Raw genomic sequence first — 25,849 nt, 5'->3', positions numbered from 1 at the left:
CCATTGACAAAAATCACTTAGATCAGACCTACAGAAATGCTGGAAACAGCACTGCCCTCTGCTCAGAGTGATGGGACTTCAAACAGAGGAACAAAATGGCAAGAGGATTTTCTCATATGCGATTTAGCTTAACACACCTAAATGCATTGCTTAAAAAATGTTATCCACAGTGATATAGATCACCATACGAATTTGTGTTGGTAAAGGGAACAAAATAGAATAAAGGAAACAACATATCCTGAAATTTTCAAACATATGATGACTGTTCTGAATGAGAAGCTTTTTAAATGAACTTTGTCATTACAGTTGTAATAAAACAAAGCGCCCTGAAAAAAATTCAGCTGGAGGAAGAAATTTACCAGCCTTAGGTCATGCTGAGGATTTGCTCCCAAGCAATATATTAAGCATATTATCAAGTTAAAATATATTATCAATAATAAAATAAACACTGCTGAAGTGTTACTTTATGATTAATTCCTTAACCAACCAAAGCTTAACTAGAAAACTATACCCACGGAACACTCTGTGATACTTGGGAAGAAAGAGTAGCAAACAGAAAAAAACAGGAAAGTTTTTTTAAACTGTTCAAAATATGGATAAATATTAGATTCTATTTCCAGCGACTTAAAGCTTTTCTGTAGTGTCTTGAAGAATAAAGGGTACTTGAGTTCTCAATTTATTTTTAATTTTAAGCTGAGGATTCTTTAGACATTCCCTTTGTTGTACTGCATTTCTAAGAAGCTAATACCTGGTTTATCAGGCAGAGCAGCAAATAAGTGAGCTCAATTATGCTGATGCTTCTAATTTTTCCCTAACTTTGCCTGTCAGCTGTGTCATTCCACCAGACTCAAGGCTCCTTCCAGTCTGAAAGTGCCCCAAACTCTCGGAGGAAAATCCTCTCGTGCTCCTGAGAGACCTTGAAGCAAAGCTACGCCCAAACGAAGGCTGCAATCCCAGACTCCATTAATATTAAGAACCACTTATGAGAGCTCCTCTAAAGCTTCATTGCTTTCCCCCCAGCCTGTTGGGATGCTCGGGCACACCAGGCTGGGGGGGACAGTCCCACCCTGAGCCCTGTGAGCTGCTCGAGGTGAGGTGGGAAGTGCCATGCTGCCATCTGCAGTCAGGACACCACCACAGGGAGCTCTGCCTGCTCCATCTCCTCCTTCTCCCTTCCCATTTTCTCCCTTACCGCTCAGGAAGCTGGAATTGTTTGTTTTACAACGCCTCGACTCTCAAAGCTTTACTCCTTGCAGGAGAACTTGCCTTGCAGCGCTTTAAACTGGAGTTACATTGGAGTTACAAGGATTGGCAAAGTAAGGAGGGAAAGAGGGAAAAATCACCTTAAAAATTCCATTACCTGTCTGGTGTGTATGGGGCCTGGGGTCTTGAAGCCTCCTTGACAGCTGCATTCAGAAACACTGTAAGGGTCCGAGCTGCTGGATGAGCACTTGGAAAGCGAGTCACAGCCCACCACAAAGGTGTTATCTAGAGGCAATTCCTGAATGACATGGTGCTTCTTGGGGGGTACAGGAGTCTCAGGTTTAATTTGAAAGGTAGGCTGTGGAGAAGCAGACTTGTAGTGCTTTGCTAAGTCTGGGCTGTCAGGTTTAAATGTGGTTGGTGTGGTGGCCCAGTTATATTTTCCCATAGTCTGTTCTTCTAGCTCTACGGGAATGTCTAAAGTGCCATTTATGTGCTCGTGGCCAGGATCATCAGGCTTAGATTCTTCAATAGTCACAAAGTTGAGGAGGAGACTCTTTGGAGAGCGCTTCTTCTTCTTCTTCTTTTTCTTGATCTGCCTATTCTCTTGGTTGGGGGAAACCCATTCACCACTCTGCTTATTTTTTTGGACAACCTTGTGCCTGGGCGTCTGGCGGCACCGGACTAAGGCGGTAACAAAAATTACCAGAATAACTGTCATGGTGCCTGCAATAATGGCGATGATGATCTTGACATAATCATTGGTCTGTGGGGTTATCTCACCATCCCCAATGTTCTGGCCAACTGGGGTTTCCATGTTCCTACGCACCAGCTCTTGCACGTAGGAGCTGTTGGTGACCGTCTCGTTCACAAACAAGTGCACAAGAGCTATGGTGTAAAGAGACTCCGGCTGCCCCAGGTCGTTCACCTTGATCACCAGTCTGTGCAGGCCATGATCTGATGTGATCACCTTCTCTTTCAAAGTGATGTTGCCTGTTAATTGGTCAATGGTAAACAAGCCCCTGGAGTTCCCACCTATGATGCTATAGCGGAGCTCTGCGTTCATTCCCGTGTCATTATCAACTGCAAAGACTTTGGTGACTACAGACCCCGGGCTGGCTGACGTTGGGACCAGCTCATAGGAATAATTAGAGGAGGGAATAACAAAAACAGGCCTGTTATCATTTACATCAACAACATTGATGGTCACTTTGGCAGTTGAGGAACGCTGCAGTCTTCCTCCATCCACTGCTTTCACCTGGAAAGTGTATGACCCCTGCTGCTCCCTATCAAAGGTAATATTAGGCCTTATTACACCAGTGAGGGGATCTATAATGAAATTATCTCTACCATTTAAGATAGAGAGAGTGACTGCAGCGTTGTCTCCCGCGTCAGCATCCGTAACTGTGATAAGCCCCACCGTGCCATACATGGGCAGGTTCTCTGGCACATAGAAATTATATTCATTATGTGTGAAAGCAGGGCTGTTATCATTCTGGTCCAGCACTGACACCGTCACGGTGGCATTGGTCTGCAAAGGTGGCATCCCATTATCCTTAGCCAGCACAGTGAAAGAGTACCTGTCCTGCTTTTCTCTGTCCAGCTTTCTCACTGCTGTCAGGATGCCTGTGCGGCGGTCCAGGTTGAAAATTGGGGGAGCATCAGGGCCCAGGATGTAGCTGATCTCGGCATTCCGCCCGCTGTCGGCGTCTGTGGCGCTGATCTTGGTCAGCTGAGTGCCAGGAGCGTTGTTTTCAGGGATGGAAAGGCCTATGATGGGCTGGGTGAAGACTGGGGCGTTGTCGTTTTCATCCTTAATTTTGATCAGGAGCATTGCAGACTGGTTTAAGGGAGGCTTGCCTGAATCTGAAGCCACTATTTTGATGGCATATTCCCGTGTAGCTTCATAGTCTAGAAAGGTGGCTGTCTCTAGGAGAAACTGATTATCAAACACTGGTTTTAGCCTGAAAGGAACATCATGATCTGTAAAACAGGTAACTTTCCCATTCTGGTCAGCGTCCTTGTCCATCACTGTTATCAAAGCAATTTTTGTATTAAGGGGAGCCTTCTCAGACAAAAGCACTGTCCCATTCACGGGGTTGATGATGTACCTGGTGTCTATTGACGGGACATTGTCATTGATGTCTGTGACGTTAACAGTCACCGTGGCTCTCGAGGGAGTGGAGCTGCCGTCGCTGGCCAGCACAGTCAGTTTGTGCACGGGGGACTCCTCCCTGTCCAGCGGCTCCCGGATGGTGATGAGCCCGGTGGTGTTGTCGATGGCAAAGAGCCTTTTGGCCAGGCTGGAGATCTGGTTGCTGAAGTAGAAGTGGATCTGCGCGTTGGAGCCCAGGTCGGCGTCGGTGGCGTGGAGCTGGGACACGGAGGTGCCCACGGGGGCGTTCTCGGGCACGCTGACCTCCACGTCGTTCTCCTTGAACACCGGGCGGTTGTCGTTGACGTCGGTCACCGTCACCTGCAGGATGGCGGTGCTGGACCTCGGGGGGCTCCCGCCGTCTTCCACCTTGATTTTCATCACATAGGTGTCCTTCTGCTCCCTGTCCAGGATCTGCTGCACAATCAGTTGAGGCCACTTGTCTCCCTCAGGTGTCTCAGTTATGTCAAGACCAAATACATTTTGACCCTACAAAACACAAAAAGAACACACTTTAGCTTGACAGTGTATTTAAAAAAAAAAATCCCATTATCTTTCTGAAATTGTCATGGAATATAAATTCATGCATATACTCTATACAGAAATCTATATTTCTATATTTATGTTTATTTTTCCATATCTAGTTTTGCTTTAAGCTCCAGAGCCTTGAGAAAGCTTCAGAGCAAACGTGGCAATAAATAGATACTTTAGAAAAAGGGGAAATGTAAGAGTGATGGTGATTTTTTTTCATCCAGATTCTTTATTCCTAAAGAAAGGTTATTAAATTCCTGTACTGATGCAATTCAGTTTCTCTGTTGTATGAGTGAGTGTGGAAATGAGGAATGAAGCCAAAGTTCGGTCACTGGAGGACCCATTCCAATATTCAATTTCAAGGAAACAAACAAAGATAAAGGGATTATTTCTCTGTTTGTGGAGCAACTCTGGACATGATCTGAAACCATTAGCATAAAAAACCAAACGAAAACAAAAAAGCCCAACCAACCAAACATAAAAAAAACCCCACCAAACCAATACCATCATTGATAAAGTACTTACTACATAATTTAGATGTCAGATGATACAGACAAAACTAAGCCTTTAAAACTAATTAAAACTATTCCTGCATTCATCCCTATATGTTTTATATTTGTAGTGAAATTACAATTCCAGTGAAAAAAAGAAGACTTATTTTCATTTCAAAAACATCACAGAACTGCAAGATCAATTTGAAAATGATCAATATTTTTCATGGGGTTTGTTGAACATCTCTGGAACTGCACCAAAATGCTACATATATTGCACAAACACTGCTTTTTTAAAAAAAAAACAGTAATGCTGACAAATCTGCTAAAATAAATATTGGAATCTAGAACTAAATTCCCTCTCTCTTCTGCTGTCTCTTCAGACAAGGAATGCAGAACAGTGTAATTATCCTCTTTTCTCATATCTCACCACATAGAGGAATGATGTAAAGACAGTTTTCCAGCCACATCTTCCATAAGGGCAGGGCTAGAATGCAGATGGCTAATGCTGAATGCATGGGATGACCAGAAAAAAGAAGGCATAAATAAAATTGTGGGCGAACTAGGAGTTCCTTTTAATGTGTAATATTTGGAATAATGAACAACTGCTCTTCCTCTGTTTATCCTTCTGCTTCACCTTTACTCAGGTAGCTGCTACAGGATCATAGATGGTTTGGGCTGGAAAGGACCTAAAAGAGCCTCTCATTTCCACTGGACCAGGTCCAGCTGTGCTCTGAACTGGTCTGAGAAACTCCAGAGCAAAGCAAAAGAAAATATTCCCAGTATTCAAGATTGCTCATTTCTCAGGAGTTGCAAAAGATTTGTGTTCCCTGTTCCCCACCACAAAGTGAATGCATTTATAGCTTCTACAAACTTCTGAGTGAGGCTGAACTCTCACTGATTTGTTCCTCAAAGCCAGATTTTCACTTTAGATAAGCCATCTTTTATTTCATGTGACAGAACTATTCATCCACACATGCAAAAATCACTGTGCCACTTGCATTTGTGGCAGCATTAAGTTGCAACTGGGGACAGTATAAAGTAAACTGGAACACATTTTGAAGCAGTAAAACAAATACAGATTTGGCTTCTTTAGCAGAAGGCATGAAAATATAAGCCCTGCAAATTGTTTTTAAATCAAGATATACACTTTGAACCAATTAGGGTAAATTTTAGAATGGCAATTCTATGCTGATAGGAAGCAGAGCATGAGTTTCCTCCTCATATTCAATCTGGCTAGCAGTTATTTGCAATAAGTTTCATAATCACAAAGAAATTATAAATTATATATTCTATCCTTTACCATAGATTCCAGAGGAAAGAAAATAACAGAAGCCAGAGTAAAAGGAACCTGTCAGCTCTCTTTGCCTCTTTATTTGCACACAAGCTGACAGATGGGCACTGATTATTCTGCCATTAGATCCCACCGCTACAAGAACTTGGGACAGACTTTGAATTCACGTGGTTGTACCGTGTGTGTGCCCATCTCTGCTTCCCTCATCCAGCATGGGAGAGGGGCTTTTCATCACAGCAGATGAGTTTGATATAAAATGTGGTGCTTTAGCTCCCCATTATTAGCTGTGAATGGCTGGAGAACAGAAAAGAATGTGAAGATCTCTTCCAAGTTCATTATTCACACTTGAATAATTTTCTGTGGAAAGAAATATTATCTATGTCTATTTCTTCCTATTCGTTACAGGTTCAGACATCTTTTTAAACTACAGAAAAACCATTACAGAGAAGTAGACTTTCTCTTAATTCTAACAAGAGTAACTATTTCAATTTGTTGAAATAAGAATATTTCATGTTGTTTAAGAGATAAGGTTAGGTGTGATATGCTGCAAATTAACAAACACATTTTCTAAGAACAGATAGTTCTCACATTCTAAACGCTCAAAAAAAATTGATGAAACGTCCAAGAAATACATCTTTAAAATTATAAATACCTAATTCTCTCCATTATGAGCAAAGAAATTGAGAACTAAAGTGAGAAGCATGAACAAAACCCTTCAGGATTAATTTCTTGATGTTGAAGTAAATAGCTCTACCATAATTAAATTTTAGTGACGTTAAAATTTCCATTAGGGTCAAATTTCTATTGGGACTGAACCGCACCTCAGTCACCACATTATCCCAGAGATCTGAAGGATCTGTTCACACTGGGAAGGGCAAGAGTCCATTGGAAAAGCAAGTGGATAATTAACAGTTATAGAATACCTTTGCCCATTAAAACAACTTGCAGAAATAATCTGCTCCATTGATATATCACCATCCTTAGAGAAGAATGGGAGTGAGAAATACAAAATTGACTTTTTAGATTTAAAAATACAATTTAAGCACTAACTATTGGAGCTAAACCAAAGTTATGCCCATCTCAGAGCCTGGATTAGCTTAAAGAGGTTCTGACCCTGCCCACAAGATCCCTTATCAGGGCAATAAGGAGCTCTGTTACCTTATCCAATTTTCATCACAGCCCTTTCCATGGATTTGCACACACAGTCTCTCAAATAATGAAACTTTCTTGTTGAACACTCCCTACTGTGGATATTTACCTGGTCATTGGTAATGGATCCAAATGTCCTTTTCGGAGCTGTTTTGGGCTGTCATGTGAATAAAAAATTAGAGAGGATTTTAAAAATTGCAACATTTAGGTGGTTTCATAAATTCATCATCAACAACACACGGACACAGAGTGTGGTGAGATAGAACAGCTCCAAATGCTGCAGACAGGACTGGATGTGACAAAGTGCACCAAAATCTACACACAGATATTGCATTTCACAGCATTTCACCACAGGGTTTTGTTAGATCTGTGGGGCTCTGACTGCCTGGACATTGTGGGGAAGAAGGGGAAAATAGATCAGCTTCTGGTTAATGCTGATAACAGACATGGTCCACTGTGTTCAGAGCATCCTGTGGAGCTGTGCTTGCAGAGCAGTAAACTGGCAAAAAGCAGGAATTTCTCAGAGTGGGGAAAGGAAAGAATGTTGTGCTAAATAACGCTACAAAGCCAACTGCTTGTGATACAAACTACTCAGATTGAGAGAGGCCACCAGTGATTATTCCTTAAAACACACAAATTATGTAATTGTGTGTAACAAGCCTGCATTGTGAGCTGACAAAGGGTAGATCAACACTGTCCTCACTCTTCATTCAGAAGAGGATTCTGAACCTCCAGAGCAAGCCACAGGAGCAAAGGCAGCTCATTGTTTTGTGGCTGCATCTTCACCCTGCCCTTATCATCAATCCTTCAGGCACTGTAAATGACAAACACATCACGAGATGTCCTTGGTTCAGCTCAGTGTCAAACAGAAGTCAAGGGCCATGCACAGCTCAAACTTTCACTCATATTCTACAGGAACTCATCTCAATGCTGCAACAAGTTAGAAGTGCACATGCTAACAATCATCTTAAAAGAGAAAAGGAAGAAGAAGAAAAATATTAAATTATCGGTTTCTCATTAAAAAGTAAATCACTAATTTATTAATTAATTACTTTATAAAAACCTTTGGCTGAAATGTAGCTTTGAGTCCAAAGGACCCTAAAATCTTTTCAGAAAGTCCAGAGAATAACGCATGTGTGCTAAATGCTGGTTATTTCACATGGAACACCACAGAAAATCTTTGCAGAACTTCAAGACAGGTCCCAGACATTTTTCCATTTTTTCCTTGCCTGTTTTTCCAAGACATATGGAGCTGCTCTGTGACTGTGCTGTCTGTCAGCAGAGAACAGAGAACAGCAGCACAGCTCCAGCTCTCAATGCAGAAAACAGACCACAGTACATGGTGGACAACTTTTCCTACAAAAGCTGAAAGCTAAACTTGCAGTTTTCTTTCAAAGGCGATGCTTTGGCTGTGAAATTGTGAATTGCCAAAGCCAAGTTAATGTCTCAAACACAAAATATTCCACATGGCAGGCAATAATGGACCTGTGTGTCTGCAATGGGTGCATGTGGATGCACTCCGATCCAAACCTCCCTAAGTGGTGCAGCTCTAATAAAGGTCCCAAGTCTGCTATTACTCACCCAGTGTGCAATTTGCTGTCCATGCATTCCAGAAAATTGCCATTTTTTGGACAGCTGTCCTGTTAAAGGCTCCACAGTCACTCCTCTCATGACATCCCACAGCTTACAACCCAAAGTTACTGGAAATAAGTGTCATTAGTAGCAGCAGTTACCTTATGAACTGAGTGGCAGAACTTCAAAGGAGAAAAATAACATTACAAAGGTAAGAATTCCTTATACTGCAGACCTCAGCAGATGCAGAGTTGCTTACAGATTTGAAACACTCTCTTTGTCAAAGCAATTCAGCCTTTTAATTTGTAGGCCAAGATTTTTAAGGCTTTTGTTCAATTTATGGTTTTCTGTCAGTGTCATGCACTGCTTCTATTGGTTTCCTTTGAAGGAGGAAAAAAGTTTAGCTTGGAATAAACTGAACTTTCAGGTTCAGAGCCACAGTAAAAATAGGATTTGTAAGCACCCAATTATGCATAAACCTAAAGTGCATTTTCTGCATTCAGAATCCCAATTAGCTCCATTCCTATGTAAGAGCTGAGGAGATCATATTATGAGCAATGTCTACACCATAACTTGCTACTTCTTCTCCTCCTATACCAAAAAAAAACCCAAAAAACAAAGAAAACCAAACCTAAAAAACCCATAAACCTGAATCTTTTATTTTAATAAAAATTCACTTCATCCACCTCTGCAAACTGGGGTGGGAATAATGGTGAACCCACATTGCTGCAGTAACAGGACACAAAATTCCCCAGAAACTCCTTTCAGGGAATTGTGCCATCACTTGAGTGGTCTTTCACAATGCACAGCAAACACACAATTAAATATTTCAAAAAATATGCAGCTGCACCACAAAACTGGAAGGAATTTATATTCACAATACTCCTGCTGTATAAACAATTACAGACTAACTAAAGATGGGAAACTGAAGTACAGAGACACTTTTATCAATTGTCCAAAGTTTGTAGCTGGCCTGAAAAAGGCAGCCACTTCTGAGTTACTAATCATGTTTAAAATTAAACTTCAGAATTTTAAGCTTTAGAAACTAACTGTTAGAATGCCACTTTAGGAGTTAGACTTTGGAATTTTAAACTTCAAGTGAAGTTCTTTCATTTAGAGACACTTTCACCAGAACAAGGGAGGTCAACAGCTGCAGGTAACAACCAGGGAGGAAACCTCCCCTCCTAATCTCCTCCATTACAGTTGTTCAGAAATATTCACAGACATCCTCCTGAACAAAAAGCTACATTTTCAACACCCTGAGGATATTCAGATTAAGGTATTAAACATGTTTGAGCTTTGCTCTGAATTCCCATGATAAAGCTCTAGACACCTGACATTTCTGCCTCTGGATTCACTCACTATAGATATATAATGAAGGGAAAAAAAAATAGGATTTAGATCAGGCAACAATACAGCCAACAAGTGCATTTTGATATTTGCATTATACAAGGTGACAGCTACACATTTGCTCCATTTCCTGGCTGAGAACAGGCACAGAACCGAGGATGTGCCAGGAAGGGAAATAAATGAGCGCAAGGCTCCAGCGCAGCGCTGTGCCCTCGGAGGGGAGCACTGACAACCCTGCTCAGAACAGCTCCTGAATCACAACCCCCCTGTGCCTCGGCAGCCAGAGGCTCTGCCTGAGCTCCCAGTGCCACATTGGTGTCCGGTTTTCGGCTGTTTGGATGGCCTGGAAAGGCCTGGGGTGGCCTTGGGGCAGCCCGCGTATCAAAGGAACAGAAGAGGCTTCAGTTCTTTTCTCGGTCTCGGTGTTTATTAATTGTTTATCTAAAAGATTTTCTCTCGGCCCGACAGAGCTCTGCTCAGCAGCCAGCCATGAGCACACTCCCCTGCCCTCCGGGCGGTCACCTATCTTTATACCCAAAGTTACGTGTACAATATTTATCATTTTTCCCCAATACCTTTCACCCTTATTGCCCAGTGCACTTTTAATAACAACCAATCTCAAAGTGCCACCATCACCACAGAAGATGGAGGAGAAGAAGAAGAAGGACAGGACACGCCCCAATTCCTCCATCTTACTTCTCTAAACCCCCCTGTACAGAAATCCTAAACCCTGTGTTTCACTCTCTAACTAACTAATCCCTTCACCATTCACCCCGGTGAAACCCTCCTATCCTCATACAGGTGTCATCTCCCGTGTAGGATCAAAGTCCAGCCACCAGACACTTCTGGCAACATTCCAGGACTCCCGAGCCCCCCAAGGGTGCTCTCGGTGACACCTCAGTCCTGAGGTGCTGAGATCCCACACATTGGGAGCTCGGTGTGAGCCCTGCCCGGTGCTGGTGAGGGGTGAGCCTGCTGTGCCCTCCTCTCCCTGCCTGCACATCAGCGCTGCCAACCAGGAGGGGATTGAACCTGGCAGCCACTTGGACAGCAGGAACACTGCACAGAAACATCCCAGACAGCTCTGAAAACCCCTCTGCCCTGCAGCAGGGGCTGTGCAGCATCCCCAGCTGGCAGGGATTTCAGTGGACATGGGGGTAACGGGCGTGTGTAGACTCAGTTTGTAGCAAATGGGATAACAAAATATAAAATAGACTGGAATAAAATAGACTTGTGTCACAGACATGTTTTATGAAAAATCCTTTCCTTAGCATTTTTCCTCCTGAGAAGCTGGGAGGCCTCAGGAACAAAATGCAAACAATGGTTATCTGCTGCTGTGGGATGCAACAGGTGCATCTGGGATTGAGCTCATGGGGTTGTTTCTAATTAATGGCCAATCACAGTCAGCTGGCTCAGACTCTGACCCAGACACAAGCCTTTGTTATCATTCTTCTTCTATTCTTAGTTAGCCTTCTGATGAAATCCTTTCTTCTCTTCTTTTAGTATAGTTTTAATGTAATATCTATCATAAAATAATAAATCAGCCTTCTGAAACATGGAGTCAGATCCTCGCATCTTCCCTCATCTTCAGACCCCTGTGAACACTGTCACAGACTTGTGCTTTGCTACAAACATCTGCAAATCAGCATTCATTAAATTAATGTCTCATTCCCTCCTAGACACACATCCACACACAAGTTCAGTGTGTATGATATCTTTAAAAGAATGGCATCTTCACTAAGAAAAAAATCCATATTCTAACCTCTGCTGCTGCAGCTTTCCCAACAAGCTGTTTAGCAAGATTGCCTTCCTTGACCTAACACCCTCCGAACGCTCAAGTTCAGCTGGGAGCAAAATCACCGTACCTTCCCTCAATGCTTACACTTGCAGGAAAAAATGCTGGCAGAACTTCCATGAGAACATCAGGAGCATCTCACACACACCTGGAACCCCCCACACTTCAGAAACACAAGGAAATTCCTTCATGAGCAGAGACAGCACTTTAATCTCCATGTGTCACTGCTTTATGAATGTGGATTCAAAAATCCACAGCCTTAACTGAGAAAATTCACAACCCATGTGGGCAAAAAAATATAACAGGGTGAGAAATAAACTCCAGCAGAAAAGAGTTTACATCCTCCACTTGGAAGAGATTTCCCCCAGCTTCCACAGGCAGGCTTTAGGAATTCTGGAGCTGTCACAAGTGCTGCAGAAATGACCGGATCATAAGCCTCTCTCAAGGCCTCCACTCTGCAGGGTTTTGTAAAAATCAAAATAAGAAAGAGTGCATGAGTGTGACATTTAACTGCCACGGGATCAGTTTTGCTCCTGAAAGAAATAAAGCTATACTTTTTCCAGGAATGAAAACTTATCCTTCTTTTATTACTCTCAGAAAATAACAGTGAGGCTCCCATATTAAAGTGTAAAAGTGTGTGATGTATGCAAGATGCCACTTCACTGCACATGGGATGATAATAAATAATACTGCAATTTCAGAGTAATAAATGGAGATGGTGGCTGAGATGAAAGTGACACTGCTAAAAATAGCTCCAGAGAATTCTAAAACTCAGTAAATAGAAGTCTTTTCACCATAGTGATCAAGGAGTGTAAGGGATAAACCAAAAATGTATTTTCTGGTGTCGATTTCTCAGGAACTTGACTTCTGCCTCCCCCAGTGTTACTGACTCCTATTTATCTGACTCACTAGAACAAGAGCAAGATAAAAAAGGAGAAACATTTCCTTACTGTAAGGCAGCAACTTGAGTCTGAAAATCAATTTTGAGAAGAAATCTCTTGCTACCTGTGTGTATTGAAAGTTCTGGCAAATAAATTGTCCTGACTTTCCAGTTAATGAGTTATATTCTGAGAAAATGCTTCCCTGTGAGTTTGGGATCAAAAAATCTTAGAAGTGTATTTGATTTATCCTTCAATATCTAGTTTTACTCAAGAATATACTCCTTTCTAAAAACAAAAATAAAATTCCAATTTCACTCTAATTGAATGTGCTTGAGCTATTTCTCGGTCTTAAAACCAGAGATGGAATTGAAGTAACTGATTTGTAAGAAAGAAAATAAATTTAAGAATATTAGAATGGCATGTTTACAAGGGAAACACCAAACACCATTCTATTCCAGCCTTTCTGCTGAGTTTTTGTTCACTGTTTATATTCCCTAATAGCAGTTTAGTCATGAATATACACTATAAATTATAGCTAATGGACAGAGATTTTTTCCTCCAAGAGAGGAAAAAAAAAACCAAAGAAAACCCTGAGACCAGAGAACACAACAAGCCAATATTTAAGCAGGAAGAACAGCAGCCTCAGAAGATAAATACAATATCCATCTCCTGCTGCAGAGATCTAGATTAGTCTCACCTGGTAATGTGAGTCCTCCAATAAATTATAAACTGAGACCAACCCTCCCACAGCTCATGGGGAAAAAAGCAGAGAGTGGTGAAATGGTGAATTTTAGGAGTAAAAAAGCAGAGAGTGGTGAAATGGTGATGTTGGGAGTAAAAAAGCAGAGAATGGTGAAATGGTGAATGTTAGGGGTAAAAAAGCAGAGAATGGTGAAATGGTGATGTTGGGAGTAAAAAAGCAGAGAATGGTGAAATGGTGAATGTTGGGAGTAAAAAAGCAGAGAATGGTGAAATGGTGAATGTTAGGGGTAAAAAAGCAGAGAGTGGTGAAATGGTGAATGTTAGGAGTAAAAAAGCAGAGAATGGTGAAATGGTGAATGTTAGGGGTAAAAAAGCAGAGAGTGGTGAAATGGTGAATGTTGGCAGTAAGGGGAGTGATGGGGTGTGATCCCAGCAACGTTAATGCCAGAATAAATACCACAGCTCAGGAGCCATTGAGCAACGTGACTGCCCTCTCACCAAGTGTGCTACTCCAGAAAAAAGCAAATTAAACCAAGGTTGGTGAAGCCATTTCTCCCCAGTAATGGCTCCTGTAGCCCAAGCCAAAGGGAAAACCCAACCTTTCCCACGTCTGGGTGCACACCCAGTACTCTCCTGAGGTAAATTCAATCCCTGCCCTAAAACAGATGTTCCCAAACAGCAGCTCACACATTGTTTGTGCTGCAATAAAGCTCTGTAACAGGCACACACAGAAATTGGACCTGAGGCCAAAACCATGAACAGCTTTGGGGCAGCTGCCCCCAGCCCAGGCAGGAATGGGTCAGGGTGGGAAACCAGAGCTGAGAATTGCCCAGAGCCCTCCCAGCTCCCACTGTGACCCCAACAAACACCCAGGGCAGTGCCCAGAGAGCCCTGGAGAGCAGGAACAGCCCCTCAGGCACACACAGGGTGGGACAGGGACACAGCAAACCCTCTGAGGAGGAGGAGATGCTCTCAATAATTCAATGTGAACTTTAGCCTTCCAAAACATTGATGTAAACAAGTGATTCCATCAAACCCAACCCATTCAAATATTTCATCCTGAAATGAAATATAACTTATATCCATTACTTGGGAAAATGACAATTAACATGGAATATAAAGCACAGCTCAAACAATTTAACTTAAACCGTCTTTAAACAATTTTCGTCTTAGATACAGATTTCATCTATACCTTGATTTATACACTTAATTCTTTTCTACTTCTTTATCTTAGAGGCTTTAGCATATTATTAGGATTCTTACATGTTTAGGTATTAAGCTAAGAACAATAATTCAATGTATTATGTTGATGAAGCAGCCAGCTAAACAAACCGTTGATTCTGAATTCAAAGATTTAGTTGGGCATGTTGCTATTTTTAAAACCTGCCTAGGATGTTCTACCAAATACTGCATCTGTCATTATTCATCAGGTTCACAGATACTGAAAGAACACAAACCAAGTGCTCTCCAAGACAGGACTGAGTCAATTTGCTCACAGAAATCTGCAGGACTGCTGTCTACAATAAAACAGGTTTCAGTTGTTATGTGGATTCAAATAAAGCACTATCTTCAAATCCTAAGGTGGCACTATAAAACTAAATTTTTTATGTGTTCTACCTACAGAGTCAAAGCTCTGCTTCCACACTCAATTAACTTTACTGGTAACATAAGAAGAGGCCAACTGTGGTTATATGTGGAAGCACCCATTGTGAAATGTAAAATTAAGTGAAACCTGTTTTGAAATCCAGCATTATGGCTCTTAACAAAACAGCAAACCAGAACTGAATTAGTGAAAGTGGCTGTGACAGCTGAAGCCGTGGAGCTTCCAAGAGGGCTCAGCATTATTAAAGATTTTCCTTATGATGCTCTTAGGCACAATCTGATTAGTTCCTACAGCTGCCCAGCAGGAAAAGCCAAGCTGTGATTCCCAGGAATACTCAAATAAAGCACCTTGAGCTGCAGGGATGGCAGAGCCGGGCGCTCACAGCACTGCAGCTCCAGCTCTGCCCTCCTGACCAACAGCCAGGGCAGAATTAACATTGGAGTCACGGCAGAAGCTCCTCAGCAGCATCATGTAAGCTACCACAACCTGTCCTGATGGATAAACTTGTTCCACACAAAACACATAAAGGAAAAAAAAAGAGGAAAAAAAAAGAGGGGAAAAAAAAAGAGGGAAAAAAAAAGAAAGAGGGAAAAAAAGAGGAAAAAAAAAGAGGAAAAAAAAAGAAAGAGGGAAAAAAAAGAGGAAAAAAAAGAGAGGAAAAAAAAAGAGAGGAAAAAAAAAGAAAGAGGGAAAAAAAGGAAAAAAAAGAAGAGGAAAAAAGAAGAGGAAAAAAGAAGAGGAGAAAAGAAGAGGAAAAAAAAAGGGGGAAAAAAAAGGGGGAAAAAAGAGGGGGAAAAAAAAGAGGAAAAAAAAAGAGAAAAAAAAAAGAGGAAAAAAAAAGAGGAAAAAAAAAGAGGAAAAAAAAAAGAGGAAAAAAAAAGAGGAAAAAAAAAAGAGGAAAAAAAAAAGAGGAAAAAAAAAAGAGGAAAAAAAAAAGAGGAAAAAAACAAGAGGAAAAAAACAAGAGGAAAAAAAAAAGAGGAAAAAAAAAAGAGGAAAAAAAAGAGGAAAAAAAAGAGGAAAAAAAAGAGGAAAAAAAAGAGGAAAAAAAAAGAGGAAAAAAAAAGAGGGAAAAAAAAGAGGGAAAAAAAAGAGGAAAAAAAAGAGGAAAAAAAAGAGGAAAAAAAAAGAGGAAAAAAAAAGAGGAAAAAAAAAGAGGGAAAAAAAGAGGGAAAAAAAGAGAAAAAAAGAAGAGGGAAAAAAAAGAGGAAAAAAAAAGAGAAAAAAAAGAGGAAAAAAAAAAGGAAAAAAAAAGCGGAAAAAAAAAAGCGGAAAAAAAGAGCGGGAAAAAAAGAGAAAAAAAAAGAGGAAAAAAAAAGAGGAAAAAAAAAGAGGAAAAAAAGAGAGGAAAAAAAAGAGAGGAAAAAAAAGAGAGGAAAAAAAAGAGAGGAAAAAAAAGAGAGGAAAAAAAAGAGAGGAAAAAAAAGAGAGGAAAAAAAAGAGAGGAAAAAAAAGAGAGGAAAAAAAAGAGAGGAAAAAAAAGAGAGGAAAAAAAAGAGAGGAAAAAAAAGAGAGGAAAAAAAAGAGAGGAAAAAAAAGAGAGGAAAAAAAAGAGAGGAAAAAAAAGAGAGGAAAAAAAAGAGAGGAAAAAAAAGAGAGGAAAAAAAGAGAGGAAAAAAAGAAAGGAAAAAAAGAAAGGAAAAAAAGAAAGGAAAAAAAGAAAGGAAAAAAAGAAAGGAAAAAAAGAAAGGAAAAAAAGAAAGGAAAAAAAGAAAGGAAAAAAAGAAAGGAAAAAAAGAAAGGAAAAAAAGAAAGGAAAAAAAGAAAGGAAAAAAGAAAGGAAAAAAAGAAAGGAAAAAAAGAAAGGAAAAAAAGAAAGGAAAAAAAGAGGAAAAAAGAGGAAAAAAGAAGAAAAAAGAAGAAAAAAGAAGAAAAAAGAAGAAAAAAGAAGAAAAAAGAAGAAAAAAGAAGAAAAAAGAGGAAAAAAAGAAAAGGAAAAAACTGAAAAAAAAGGGGGGGTAAGGGGGGAGGGAAAAAAGGGGGGAGGGAAAAATCCACTTTGCATAAATGTTACTCAAGTCTTTGTTAGAGACAATGAGTAACAAAAAGGAATTTTCTTTGCTACTTTGCCTGTGAAACTCAGTAGCCTGAAGCATATGCTGTGCTGTGACAAATGTGCCATTGAACTTTAAAACAATATTCAAAATAGATTCTGGAAGACTTCAGTCCTGTTTGCAGAACTCTTGTAGCATTGTCTGAATATCACAAGAGTGATGAGCAGACTGATATTTTTACCACTTCTTCCAGTGCCCTGGATGCCAAGTTAGGATTTTAAGAGCCACAGACACAGCATTGCCTGTGAAAGGCTTCAAGCCTGGGACTCAGATTTTCAGCCAGCTGGAGCCCTGAATCATAATATCATCAAATAATTTTGAAGTTGTTATTAAAGTTAATCAATAAAAACCACACAGGTTTTAATTCACAAAGGTAAATTCACTTCTGAAGAAGGTTTGACTGTTTTTCCAGTTCCTGAACACAGGAAAACTTAGGAGAAATCATATTTCTACTTTTGCAAAGTTTTCTGCCACTGGGCAGCGGAACAAGTTCTGGTTGTGCCTCTGGGCTTTACTTCCCACCTTAGCTCAGGAATATAGACATTTAAAATAAAAACCAAATAATTTTATTTCTGCTTAATATAACATAATGGTCATGGATATTTGTGAATAATGTCTTTGCATAGTTTCTCAGCTCCTCCATGAGCTTATAAAACTGTATACTTTTTAAAGTTAAATAATAAAGTTGAAGTCTTTTATCACTGCATCAAAAATGCCGTTTTCATAGTATAAGAATGCCACCAGTGGGCTGATGTAAAGAGAAAATAAAACAAGTGATCATCACAAAATGTAGCATCTAAAACTTTGACAATGTTCTAAACACTGTCACAGACACATTTTACGAATAATCCTTTCCTTAGGATTTTTCCTCCTGAGAAGCCTCAGGAACAAATGTAAAAAATTATTATCTGCTGCTGTGGAATGCAACGGGTGCATCTGGGATTGGTCTCATGGGGTTGTTTCTAATTAATCACAATCACAATCTGGCTGTTTCAGACTCTTGGTCAGTCACAAGCCTTTGTTATTCTTTTTCTATTCTTAGCTTAGCCAGCCTTCTGATGAAATCCTTTCTTCTATTCCTTTAGTATAGTTTTAATAGAATATATATCATAAAATAATAAATCAGCCTTCTGACACATGGAGTCAGATCCTCATCTCTTCCCTCTTCCTGGGACCCCTGTGAACATTACCACAACACTCAAATTTTAAAATCTGGATTTTTTACAAAATAGACACAAAATCCCATTGGAAAAACTGGACATATGGGAAAAAAATCCCAAACCAACAGATAAAAATATCAGAATCTCCACTGCTGGGCAAGAAATCTGTGAGCTCAAACTGGCAGGAGCTCAGGAACAGCTTGGGAAAAGATTCTGGTGATTCCCAAGCATCTGATATCAAATGTCAGAGACAAATCCAAGAGCAGAGGGAATTCAGTTTGACCCTGCCAGGCCTTGCTTGGGCCAGCCCAGAAATCAGTGCCTGCCCCTCCTCGTGCCCCTGGGAGGAAGATCCAGACTTTGGAAACACAGACCAGCAAACGGAGCAGACCAAAGCCCAGCTCAGATGATAAATTAAGGTGGCCAGCAAAGGTCATCACATCCTCACACAATGCACTTCAAAACCCAGACAATAAAAACCTCAGAGGCAGATATTAAAGCAGATATTAAAACACACACACGCTAACAGGATTTTCTCTTCAGCTTTGCCAAAGGTCCGCTCAGACGCTGAATTTCAGTGCCAAGCTCTGGGTGATGCTGGCAGCTGAAGGTTGGAATTATTCAAATGAAAGGTTTTTATGAGGGAGGGGCTGGACTACCTCAGAATTTAAAAATAAGCATTAATGTAGAATCTTACAAAGAAGCAGATCATCTGGAGACTTCCAGGAACTCATTTGAGTTCTGATATTGTACAAGCATAGTGAGTATCTTGGATATTCAACATGGACAAATACTTGATTGCATAAAACAATAAAAGTGTTTATTGTAAAAAAATAAAAGGTTATAGGAAAGTTCTATCAGTATTTTAGGCTCTGTTTTTAAGACTGATCAAATTATGGCATGCACAATAGTTCTTGTCTTTCCCAACAAATACCAATTCACAAAAAAGTCATGTGTAAGTGCCAGAGTATTATTTCTGATATTAGATGGGAAAGAGGATGAGGAACAAAATAGAAGTTACTCCTTTGTTTATACCTTTAAGTCTGCTGCAATAAATTATCTTCAAAAACACCTAATGGAAATGAGGGTGGAAATTATATGGCTGGGCTTAGGATGAAAAGGAAAATGAATTCTGCCAGTGAAAAAGCCATATAATATCCCAGTCTGAAAAGCACAGAGGAATATCCTGACTCAAAAGAAAAAGAAGAGAAAAAAACCTCTAGAAAACGTCAATTTGCTTGAAAAAGCAGAGGAAAAAAACTACAATTATTCGACTTTGGAACATCAGCAATAACCAAAGCAAGAACACATCACATTAATAGAGCCAGCAATTACAGCACAATGAGAGAAAAATGTATTTCAATACTGAGAGCTGATGACTCAGAACTCATTTCTTTTAGCAATGTTTCTTTTTGTTTCTTCAGAATTGTCTCAAACACTCTTTGCTACATGTCCCAGCTTCAAAAGCTCCACAGGACTTAAGTGTTCAGACCAATTATGTTTCTGGGTTAGAGAATATAAATTATTCTGCAATATACCTTTCTTTCAGGAATAAAAATAACTGTACTAATGCAGTCAAGTGCCATGAACCATAGCTGACACTTGATTTAAATATATTTTTGATAGCTCTTTCTACTAAAATGGAAGGAAAGTATTCCAGACAGTGTATTTGGGGAAAAAACTAGCTAGGATATTTAAATCTTTATTAATAAAATCCAATTAGAAAGCTTAAAGTAAATGTAAAATCAAGAACATAATATTATTATAAAAGCTACTTTAATATTTTAATTGTGCATTTTATGACAACTTAAATCAGGAAAAAATGAAACTACTTCTCCTATTTTCAAAATTGTTCCTTTCTCTGTGCTGCCAAACTCACAGACTGTGTACACAAATCCTGAGCCCTGTGTGCTCAGGAAGCATCACCATAACTGAGCTGAAGCTGATGTGTGTGGACATCAGCTAAAGATGCTGCTGAGCTGAGGCAGATGAAGATGAAGATGAAGAGGAGCTCTGTGTGTGACAGATGGGATCCTCTCAGCCTGGGTCTATCATCCTCTCCTCTCTGAAACATGCTAACTTCTGTATTATTGTTTGCAGTCCCACTCTCATGCATCTATGCAAACCAGAGTATCATTTCATTTACAAGGGCTATTTTAGTGCTTTTACAGGGATTATCAATCAAAAACAGGATAGATCATATAATTGACAATTTCATATCAATTAACACAATTTTTTCCTTGATGGCTGTTGGGAAAATGTTCCTTTCTCTGTGCTGGCAAACTCACAGACTCATGTAAACAAGCCTGTGTGCTCAGGAAGCATCCCCACATGTGAGCTGAGGCTGATGTGTGTGGACATCAGCTAAAGATGATGCAGAGCTGAGGCAGATGAAGATGAAGAGGAGCTCTGTGTGTGACAGACGGGAGCCTCGCAGCCTGGGTCTATCATCCTCTCCCCTCTGAAACATGCTAACTTCTGTATTATTGTTCCCTGACAGCTCGTGTGAGAATCAGAGCCTGGCATGCAGAAAGAGACACCAACTCGTCCCTCAGCCTCACTCACTGAACTCGCTGTGCCTGCAGCCAGGCTTTCTCCTGCAGCCCTGCCCGAATCCCAGAGGGACGTCAGGGTAACGGGAGCTGACAGTTTTACAGCAACAGTGCCACAAACCACCCTAAAGGAGCCTTGCATCAAGCAACAAGAGGCAATTACCTTGACTCCTGGCTCACCAGCACCAGTCAGGAGCAGGGTTTGATCTCCTCACTGACACCAAGGCACAGCTGCAGCAATGCAAAGCAGTTTTCCCTTTTAAAGCTCAGAGCCGGTGACTTTTTCAAAATAATGTGCACAGATGACCACTTGTCTGTCTACATCTCTCTAGACAAGTTACCACTGAGCAGTGTTATTATTATTCCAGCACAAAATCTGCTGTAAAGAATGCTTTGGTATTTTGGATTGCAAGAAAAATGAGCAAATGGGGAGGGGGATTTGGAAGAAGGTGGATTTTCCGTTACAGCATAAAATAATGAAAATAAGTCTATTTTGCAAAGGTGATGCAAAAACTCCAGATGATAGTTAAGAACATCTCAGGGGGAACCATCCACATGAAAAAAACTGAGGATGTGATAACTTTAACCAAAGCACTAAACTTCTATCAGCAATGAAAAAGGGAAAGATGTTTTGGGTCTGACCTATTCCCCCATTGTGGATTTAGGACAAAAGAACTTGGCACCACTCAAAAGTACTTGTCACTGTCAAAAGACAGCCTGTCAGTCCTAAAAAAAGCCTCTCTTGTAAAGGGCAGCTAAAAATTACCTTAGAAAGACAACATGCCCAGCTCTCCCTGTTTATTAAATTACCAGCACTAGAGAGTGACCTCAGAGCTTGACTGGAGCTCAACTCCAAAGCAAAAAAACTCCCTAAACCTATTTTTGAGTTCCCTAAATCCATAAACTTCCCTTTCTATGCTGGCACACGAAATGAGAAAGCTGAAGCAGTGCTGACCATCAAATATCTGCAGTTCAATCCTGCTGGGAGCAGCCTGGGCTGCAAATGGGGCTGAGGAGCCCAGGGAGGCACAGGCTGGGAAGGGACCCTGGAGATGCCCTGCTCCAACCCCTCTGCCAAAACAGCATCACACCCACGTAGGGTTTGACTTTTTCCAGGTGATTGTGAAGTAAAAAAAAAAAAAAAAAAAAAAAAAACAAAAAAACCCCATCCCTCTCCAAGGAAAAAATCAAAATTTTAGTCTAAGCCACATGAGAGTGAGAAGGAAAAGAAATCCATAATAATTAAAAATAAAAAAAACAACCCTCAAATGGTTTTTCAACACACATCTTATTTTCACCTTGCGTGTAAGCACTGTCAGATCCAGGATCTGGCTTTACATAATTTCTCAGTTTTAGGCACCTAAGTGCTATTGTTACCTCTACCATCAATAGGAGTGTAATTTTACTTTTGTGGCAATTAGTCTTGAAATATCACTGAACAACTAATGTTTCCTGAATGAGAAGAGAAAAATACTGAGAAAATATTGTTCTTGTCTATAAGAAAGTCATGAAATCTCCTATCTGAATAATCTATTTTCCTGAGTATATATCAGTAAAACAAACTCTTGAATGACCATCACCCCATCAGCCTTATTTCCCTTACACAATTGCTAGAAAAGGTTGGCAATAAAAAAAAATCATAAAGTGCAAGAATTCTTTGTTCTTAGAGGGTTGCAACAAGTTCACAAATAATTTTTGAAAGTAAGAAAAATTAAGTTGCAATTCCTTATTTGTGTTAGTGTTTAGCTACAATATTCAGTAAGAGCTGGCAATATTAATAAACATCTGTTTGCAAGCAGAAGGAAAGCTCTGTGTTGGCAGATGTTTCAGAGGCTGCAGAGGTTGGCCATGAGCAGCCCAGGCTCCCTGTGACCCACTGAAAGGGACAATAAAGCCCTGCCCTGCCCTGTCCTGCTGCTGAAGCCCACAGAGAATCACCCACGCTGGTTTAATGCATTAATTCCAATGGGACAAGCCATGGGACATGGTTTGAGATCCCCTCAAAGGCAGAGTGGCTGCTTTTTCCACTGGATGGAATGAGAGCACAGAAAATGGAATGAGAGGTCCAAGCAGCTCCTGTTTGGGACACTGAGGGTGATCTGATGCTAAAAAAAATAATCAAAGTTTGGGTCACTGTGCAGTGACTTTGCAGGGACATTCAGCATTCTGTCTTGTTTCTCTGTGCACTGAACCCCACAGGTGCAGCACTAAAAACAAACAGACCATTACACACCAAACAGACCAACAAACAACACTAAAAACAACAAAGGTTGTTGGCCTCATCCACTGTTACACTTTTGATTTTCACATTTGTATCCCTGCTTACCACAGGAGTATCAACACAGATTTCATTAATATGACTTTCTGATACACACTTAACCACAAATCCAGTCTCAGTCTATAATTCTAAGTACCCTCCCAGATTTATTTCTACATAAAACACATCTTCCACTCTTGATCTTGACAGTGATATGAGTTACTTGATCCAGGACTGCTGCGAGGCTCAGAAATAACCAGCTGCAAACATAAAATATGATGCTAGAAGTGTGATGAAGAACTGTGATTTCCATCTTCCATGGGTCATGGAATTGACAAACTGTATCAGAAAAAGGGGATATCTCCTATTGAGAGGCATCACAAGGATGATCTAGAGCAGCCAGATGAAACTCCCCCCATCAGAGGCAAGGCTGGCGTGGTGTGAGCCTGAGCAGGAATCTGTTTTGTCAGACTACAGAGCTATGAACTGACAGCTACAAAGAGATTATCACATTATCCTAGAAGGGATGCACCAGCTGCTTCTGATAGGTAAATACAGCAAAAGGTAAGAGTAATGGAAGAGCAACACCAATCTAATTTCCCCCAAACTGCAGAGGATTAAAGGAAGAAAATATTAGCACTCAGGATCAGCTCACAGAAGAAAATGCTCAGTTCCTGCTGCAACTTCTAGCGTACATGGTATACCTAGTTGACAAGAAATACTAAGCAATCAATTAATAAAAACATTATTTAAAACATGCCCTTGTGTGAGTCCTTTTCTATTCAAAACCTGTTCTGAACCAGCTTGCCTTTTTAACATTTAAGAGAACAAAGAAATGCTTCACACTACAATCTCTGCAGTCAAAGCAGAGGCCTGTGACACCCATAAATATGAAGTGTATTAATCAGGTAACACTAAATACCAGCTTGCCTTGAGGTGTGGGTGTGCTGAGCAGTGCAATCACAGCAGCAAACAGGAATTTATGGCACCGTGGGGCTCAATGCACATTTCTGTCAGTCTGTAAACAATGGCACTGCCCTGAATGGGGAACAAAGCCCTGCAGGCTGGGCTGCCCCTGGGATCAAGCACAACATTAGGGTTTGTGGCTTCATCCCCAATCAGAAATCACTGTTTATTACGGTTTCAGTGCACAATTTGCTCCTGCATCCCACTGTTTTCACAAACTACTTCTATTTATGAACGCCCAGCTCCTTTTTTCCTCTCATTTCCCATTTATACTTAAAGTAGTTATCTCAGCTGAGACAAAAATGGTTGGGTTTCCACCTGGCCATTTATTTCTTGTCTTTGCTGCACCTCCCAGCTCCCACCATCAGTTTAACTCCATCCTCTTCCCCAATCCAGCTATTTCTCATTCTAAATGAATTTTCTTCTATTGTTAAATAATATCTAAGTTCTCCCTCCTCCCCTGGTTCACAGAAAACACTGTTTATCATGTGAAACCTTAATGTCACTCCCTCTATGGTCACCTTGGGGCATCTCAGCAGAGAAACACAATCTTTTATAATGCCATGCACAGCAGCTTTGGGAACAGCAAGAAGCTCTGCGTGACTGTCTCCTCTTTTCTATTAACAGTAAAACTGCTGCCTTTTTAGAGTTCATGTGTTTCCAACAGGGCTGAGAAAATCAGAGCCACAGACAGTTCTGGGTATGAGGTGCCATGAATCTGTTGCACATACAGAAGTTATTTTCTATTCAGGTACACCTGGATAAAACGCAGGCAGGAAAAAAAAATGTGTTAATCAGTGTGGTAATTAAAGCTCTGTCTTGTTTTAAATAAATCAAATCCTGCTTTACAAAGCTTCCACTGAATCTAAAATACAAGAATATATTTTTTATTATATATTTCTCCTTCCTTGTATTATATATTTCTGTATAATATATTTCTCCTTCAAGAAGAAGGATTTCTTCCCAATATCCAATTTAAATCAACTTTCTATCACAACAAAGCATTTCCCCCCATCCTGTCTCTCCAGGCCTTGTCCAAAGTCCCTCTTGCAGCCCCTCCAGGTATTGAAAGGCTTCAATAAAGTCCCTCTGGAGCCTCCAGGCTGAAGAATCCCAGTTCTTTCACCCTTTCCTCATAGGAAATGTGTTTAATCCCTCTAATTATCTTTCTGGACCTCCTCTGCTGCAGCAGACCCTGCCTGTACTTCCAGCCTGCTCACCGGAATCCTTTATTTCTATTGGTTGGGTTTGTTGATTTTTTTTGGTTTTATTTTTTTTTAATCTATTTTATGATTACTTTTGACATTACCATTCTGAAAATTACCAGTAGAATAACATCTGGAAATACTATTCCACACGGTATCTGGCTGTCAGAAATTTCCTTTTGGTTCTTTACAGATCATTTCCAAGGTATGTGAAATTGCTGGCTCATTTAAAGGCAGCAGATCCATAACTCTAAAAAAACCTGACCAACAGGCATTCAAGAGAAAAATGCAATTAATTCTTTCAGAAGATCTGCCAACAGGGCTGTGATTTCACAAATTATTCTGTTTGCAGCACATGCAGCACAAGATTTCAGAACTTCCAGTCCATACCAGTGTGTGCTCAACCTTACCACCTTCTTTTCCATTGTGTGGAAAAAGCAGTTTTTTCAGAGACACTTGAATAAACATGTAACTCATCCTTTTTTATTCATTTTTTCCCTAATTAAAAATGAAATAATTTGATATTTGTTATTTAAAATTATTAAGATATTTAATAGTTAAGAATATTAAAGTATATTTAAGACTATTAAGATATTTGCACAGTTTTTGATGGAAAACCTCTCAGGCAGACCCTCTCACCTTGCCCAGAGCTGCAGGCTGGATTTCAGATGAGCTCCCACTCGAGTGACACAAATTTGTTCCCACTCTGCTGATCTGCTGCGTTCTCTCTCTGAATGCACAGGCCAAAAACAAGCTCACAAAACAAGATTGTTATTGTGGTGATCTGAACTGCTGCTCATCAGGCCCAAGACTCCTGATTTTGCCATTTTCTGCAGTTTTCCTTTCCTGCAATAACAGCACTTTCGGATAACTCACATTTTTCTGTTCAGATGGGATTATTTTGCCCCATTTTGTGTGTAACCCTGCCT

At 40.3% G+C, this 25,849-nt stretch overlaps 1 protein-coding gene across 4 annotated transcripts in view; it reads right to left on the bottom strand.

The window, feature by feature from the left end:
- PCDH11X (protocadherin 11 X-linked) overlaps nucleotides 1-25,849 on the bottom strand; it is a 433,408-nt gene that overhangs the window by 360,193 nt on the left and 47,366 nt on the right. For 3 of the 4 annotated variants that reach the window (XM_014272407.3, XM_005494576.3, XM_074551271.1), the window contains exons 3-4: nucleotides 6,933-6,980; nucleotides 1,361-3,847 (exon numbers count right to left, since the gene is read on the bottom strand). In XM_014272407.3, coding sequence (XP_014127882.2) covers nucleotides 1,361-3,847; nucleotides 6,933-6,980 — 2,535 coding nt within the window. The remainder of the gene's footprint in view (nucleotides 1-1,360; nucleotides 3,848-6,932; nucleotides 6,981-25,849) is intronic. The other variant, XM_014272408.3, reaches the window with a different exon arrangement.

Source organism: Zonotrichia albicollis, chromosome 14 (assembly GCF_047830755.1).
Source record: "Zonotrichia albicollis isolate bZonAlb1 chromosome 14, bZonAlb1.hap1, whole genome shotgun sequence".
In the NCBI taxonomy this organism is placed as follows: domain Eukaryota; kingdom Metazoa; phylum Chordata; class Aves; order Passeriformes; family Passerellidae; genus Zonotrichia; species Zonotrichia albicollis.
This window is presented reverse-complemented; position numbering and strand designations above follow the sequence as displayed.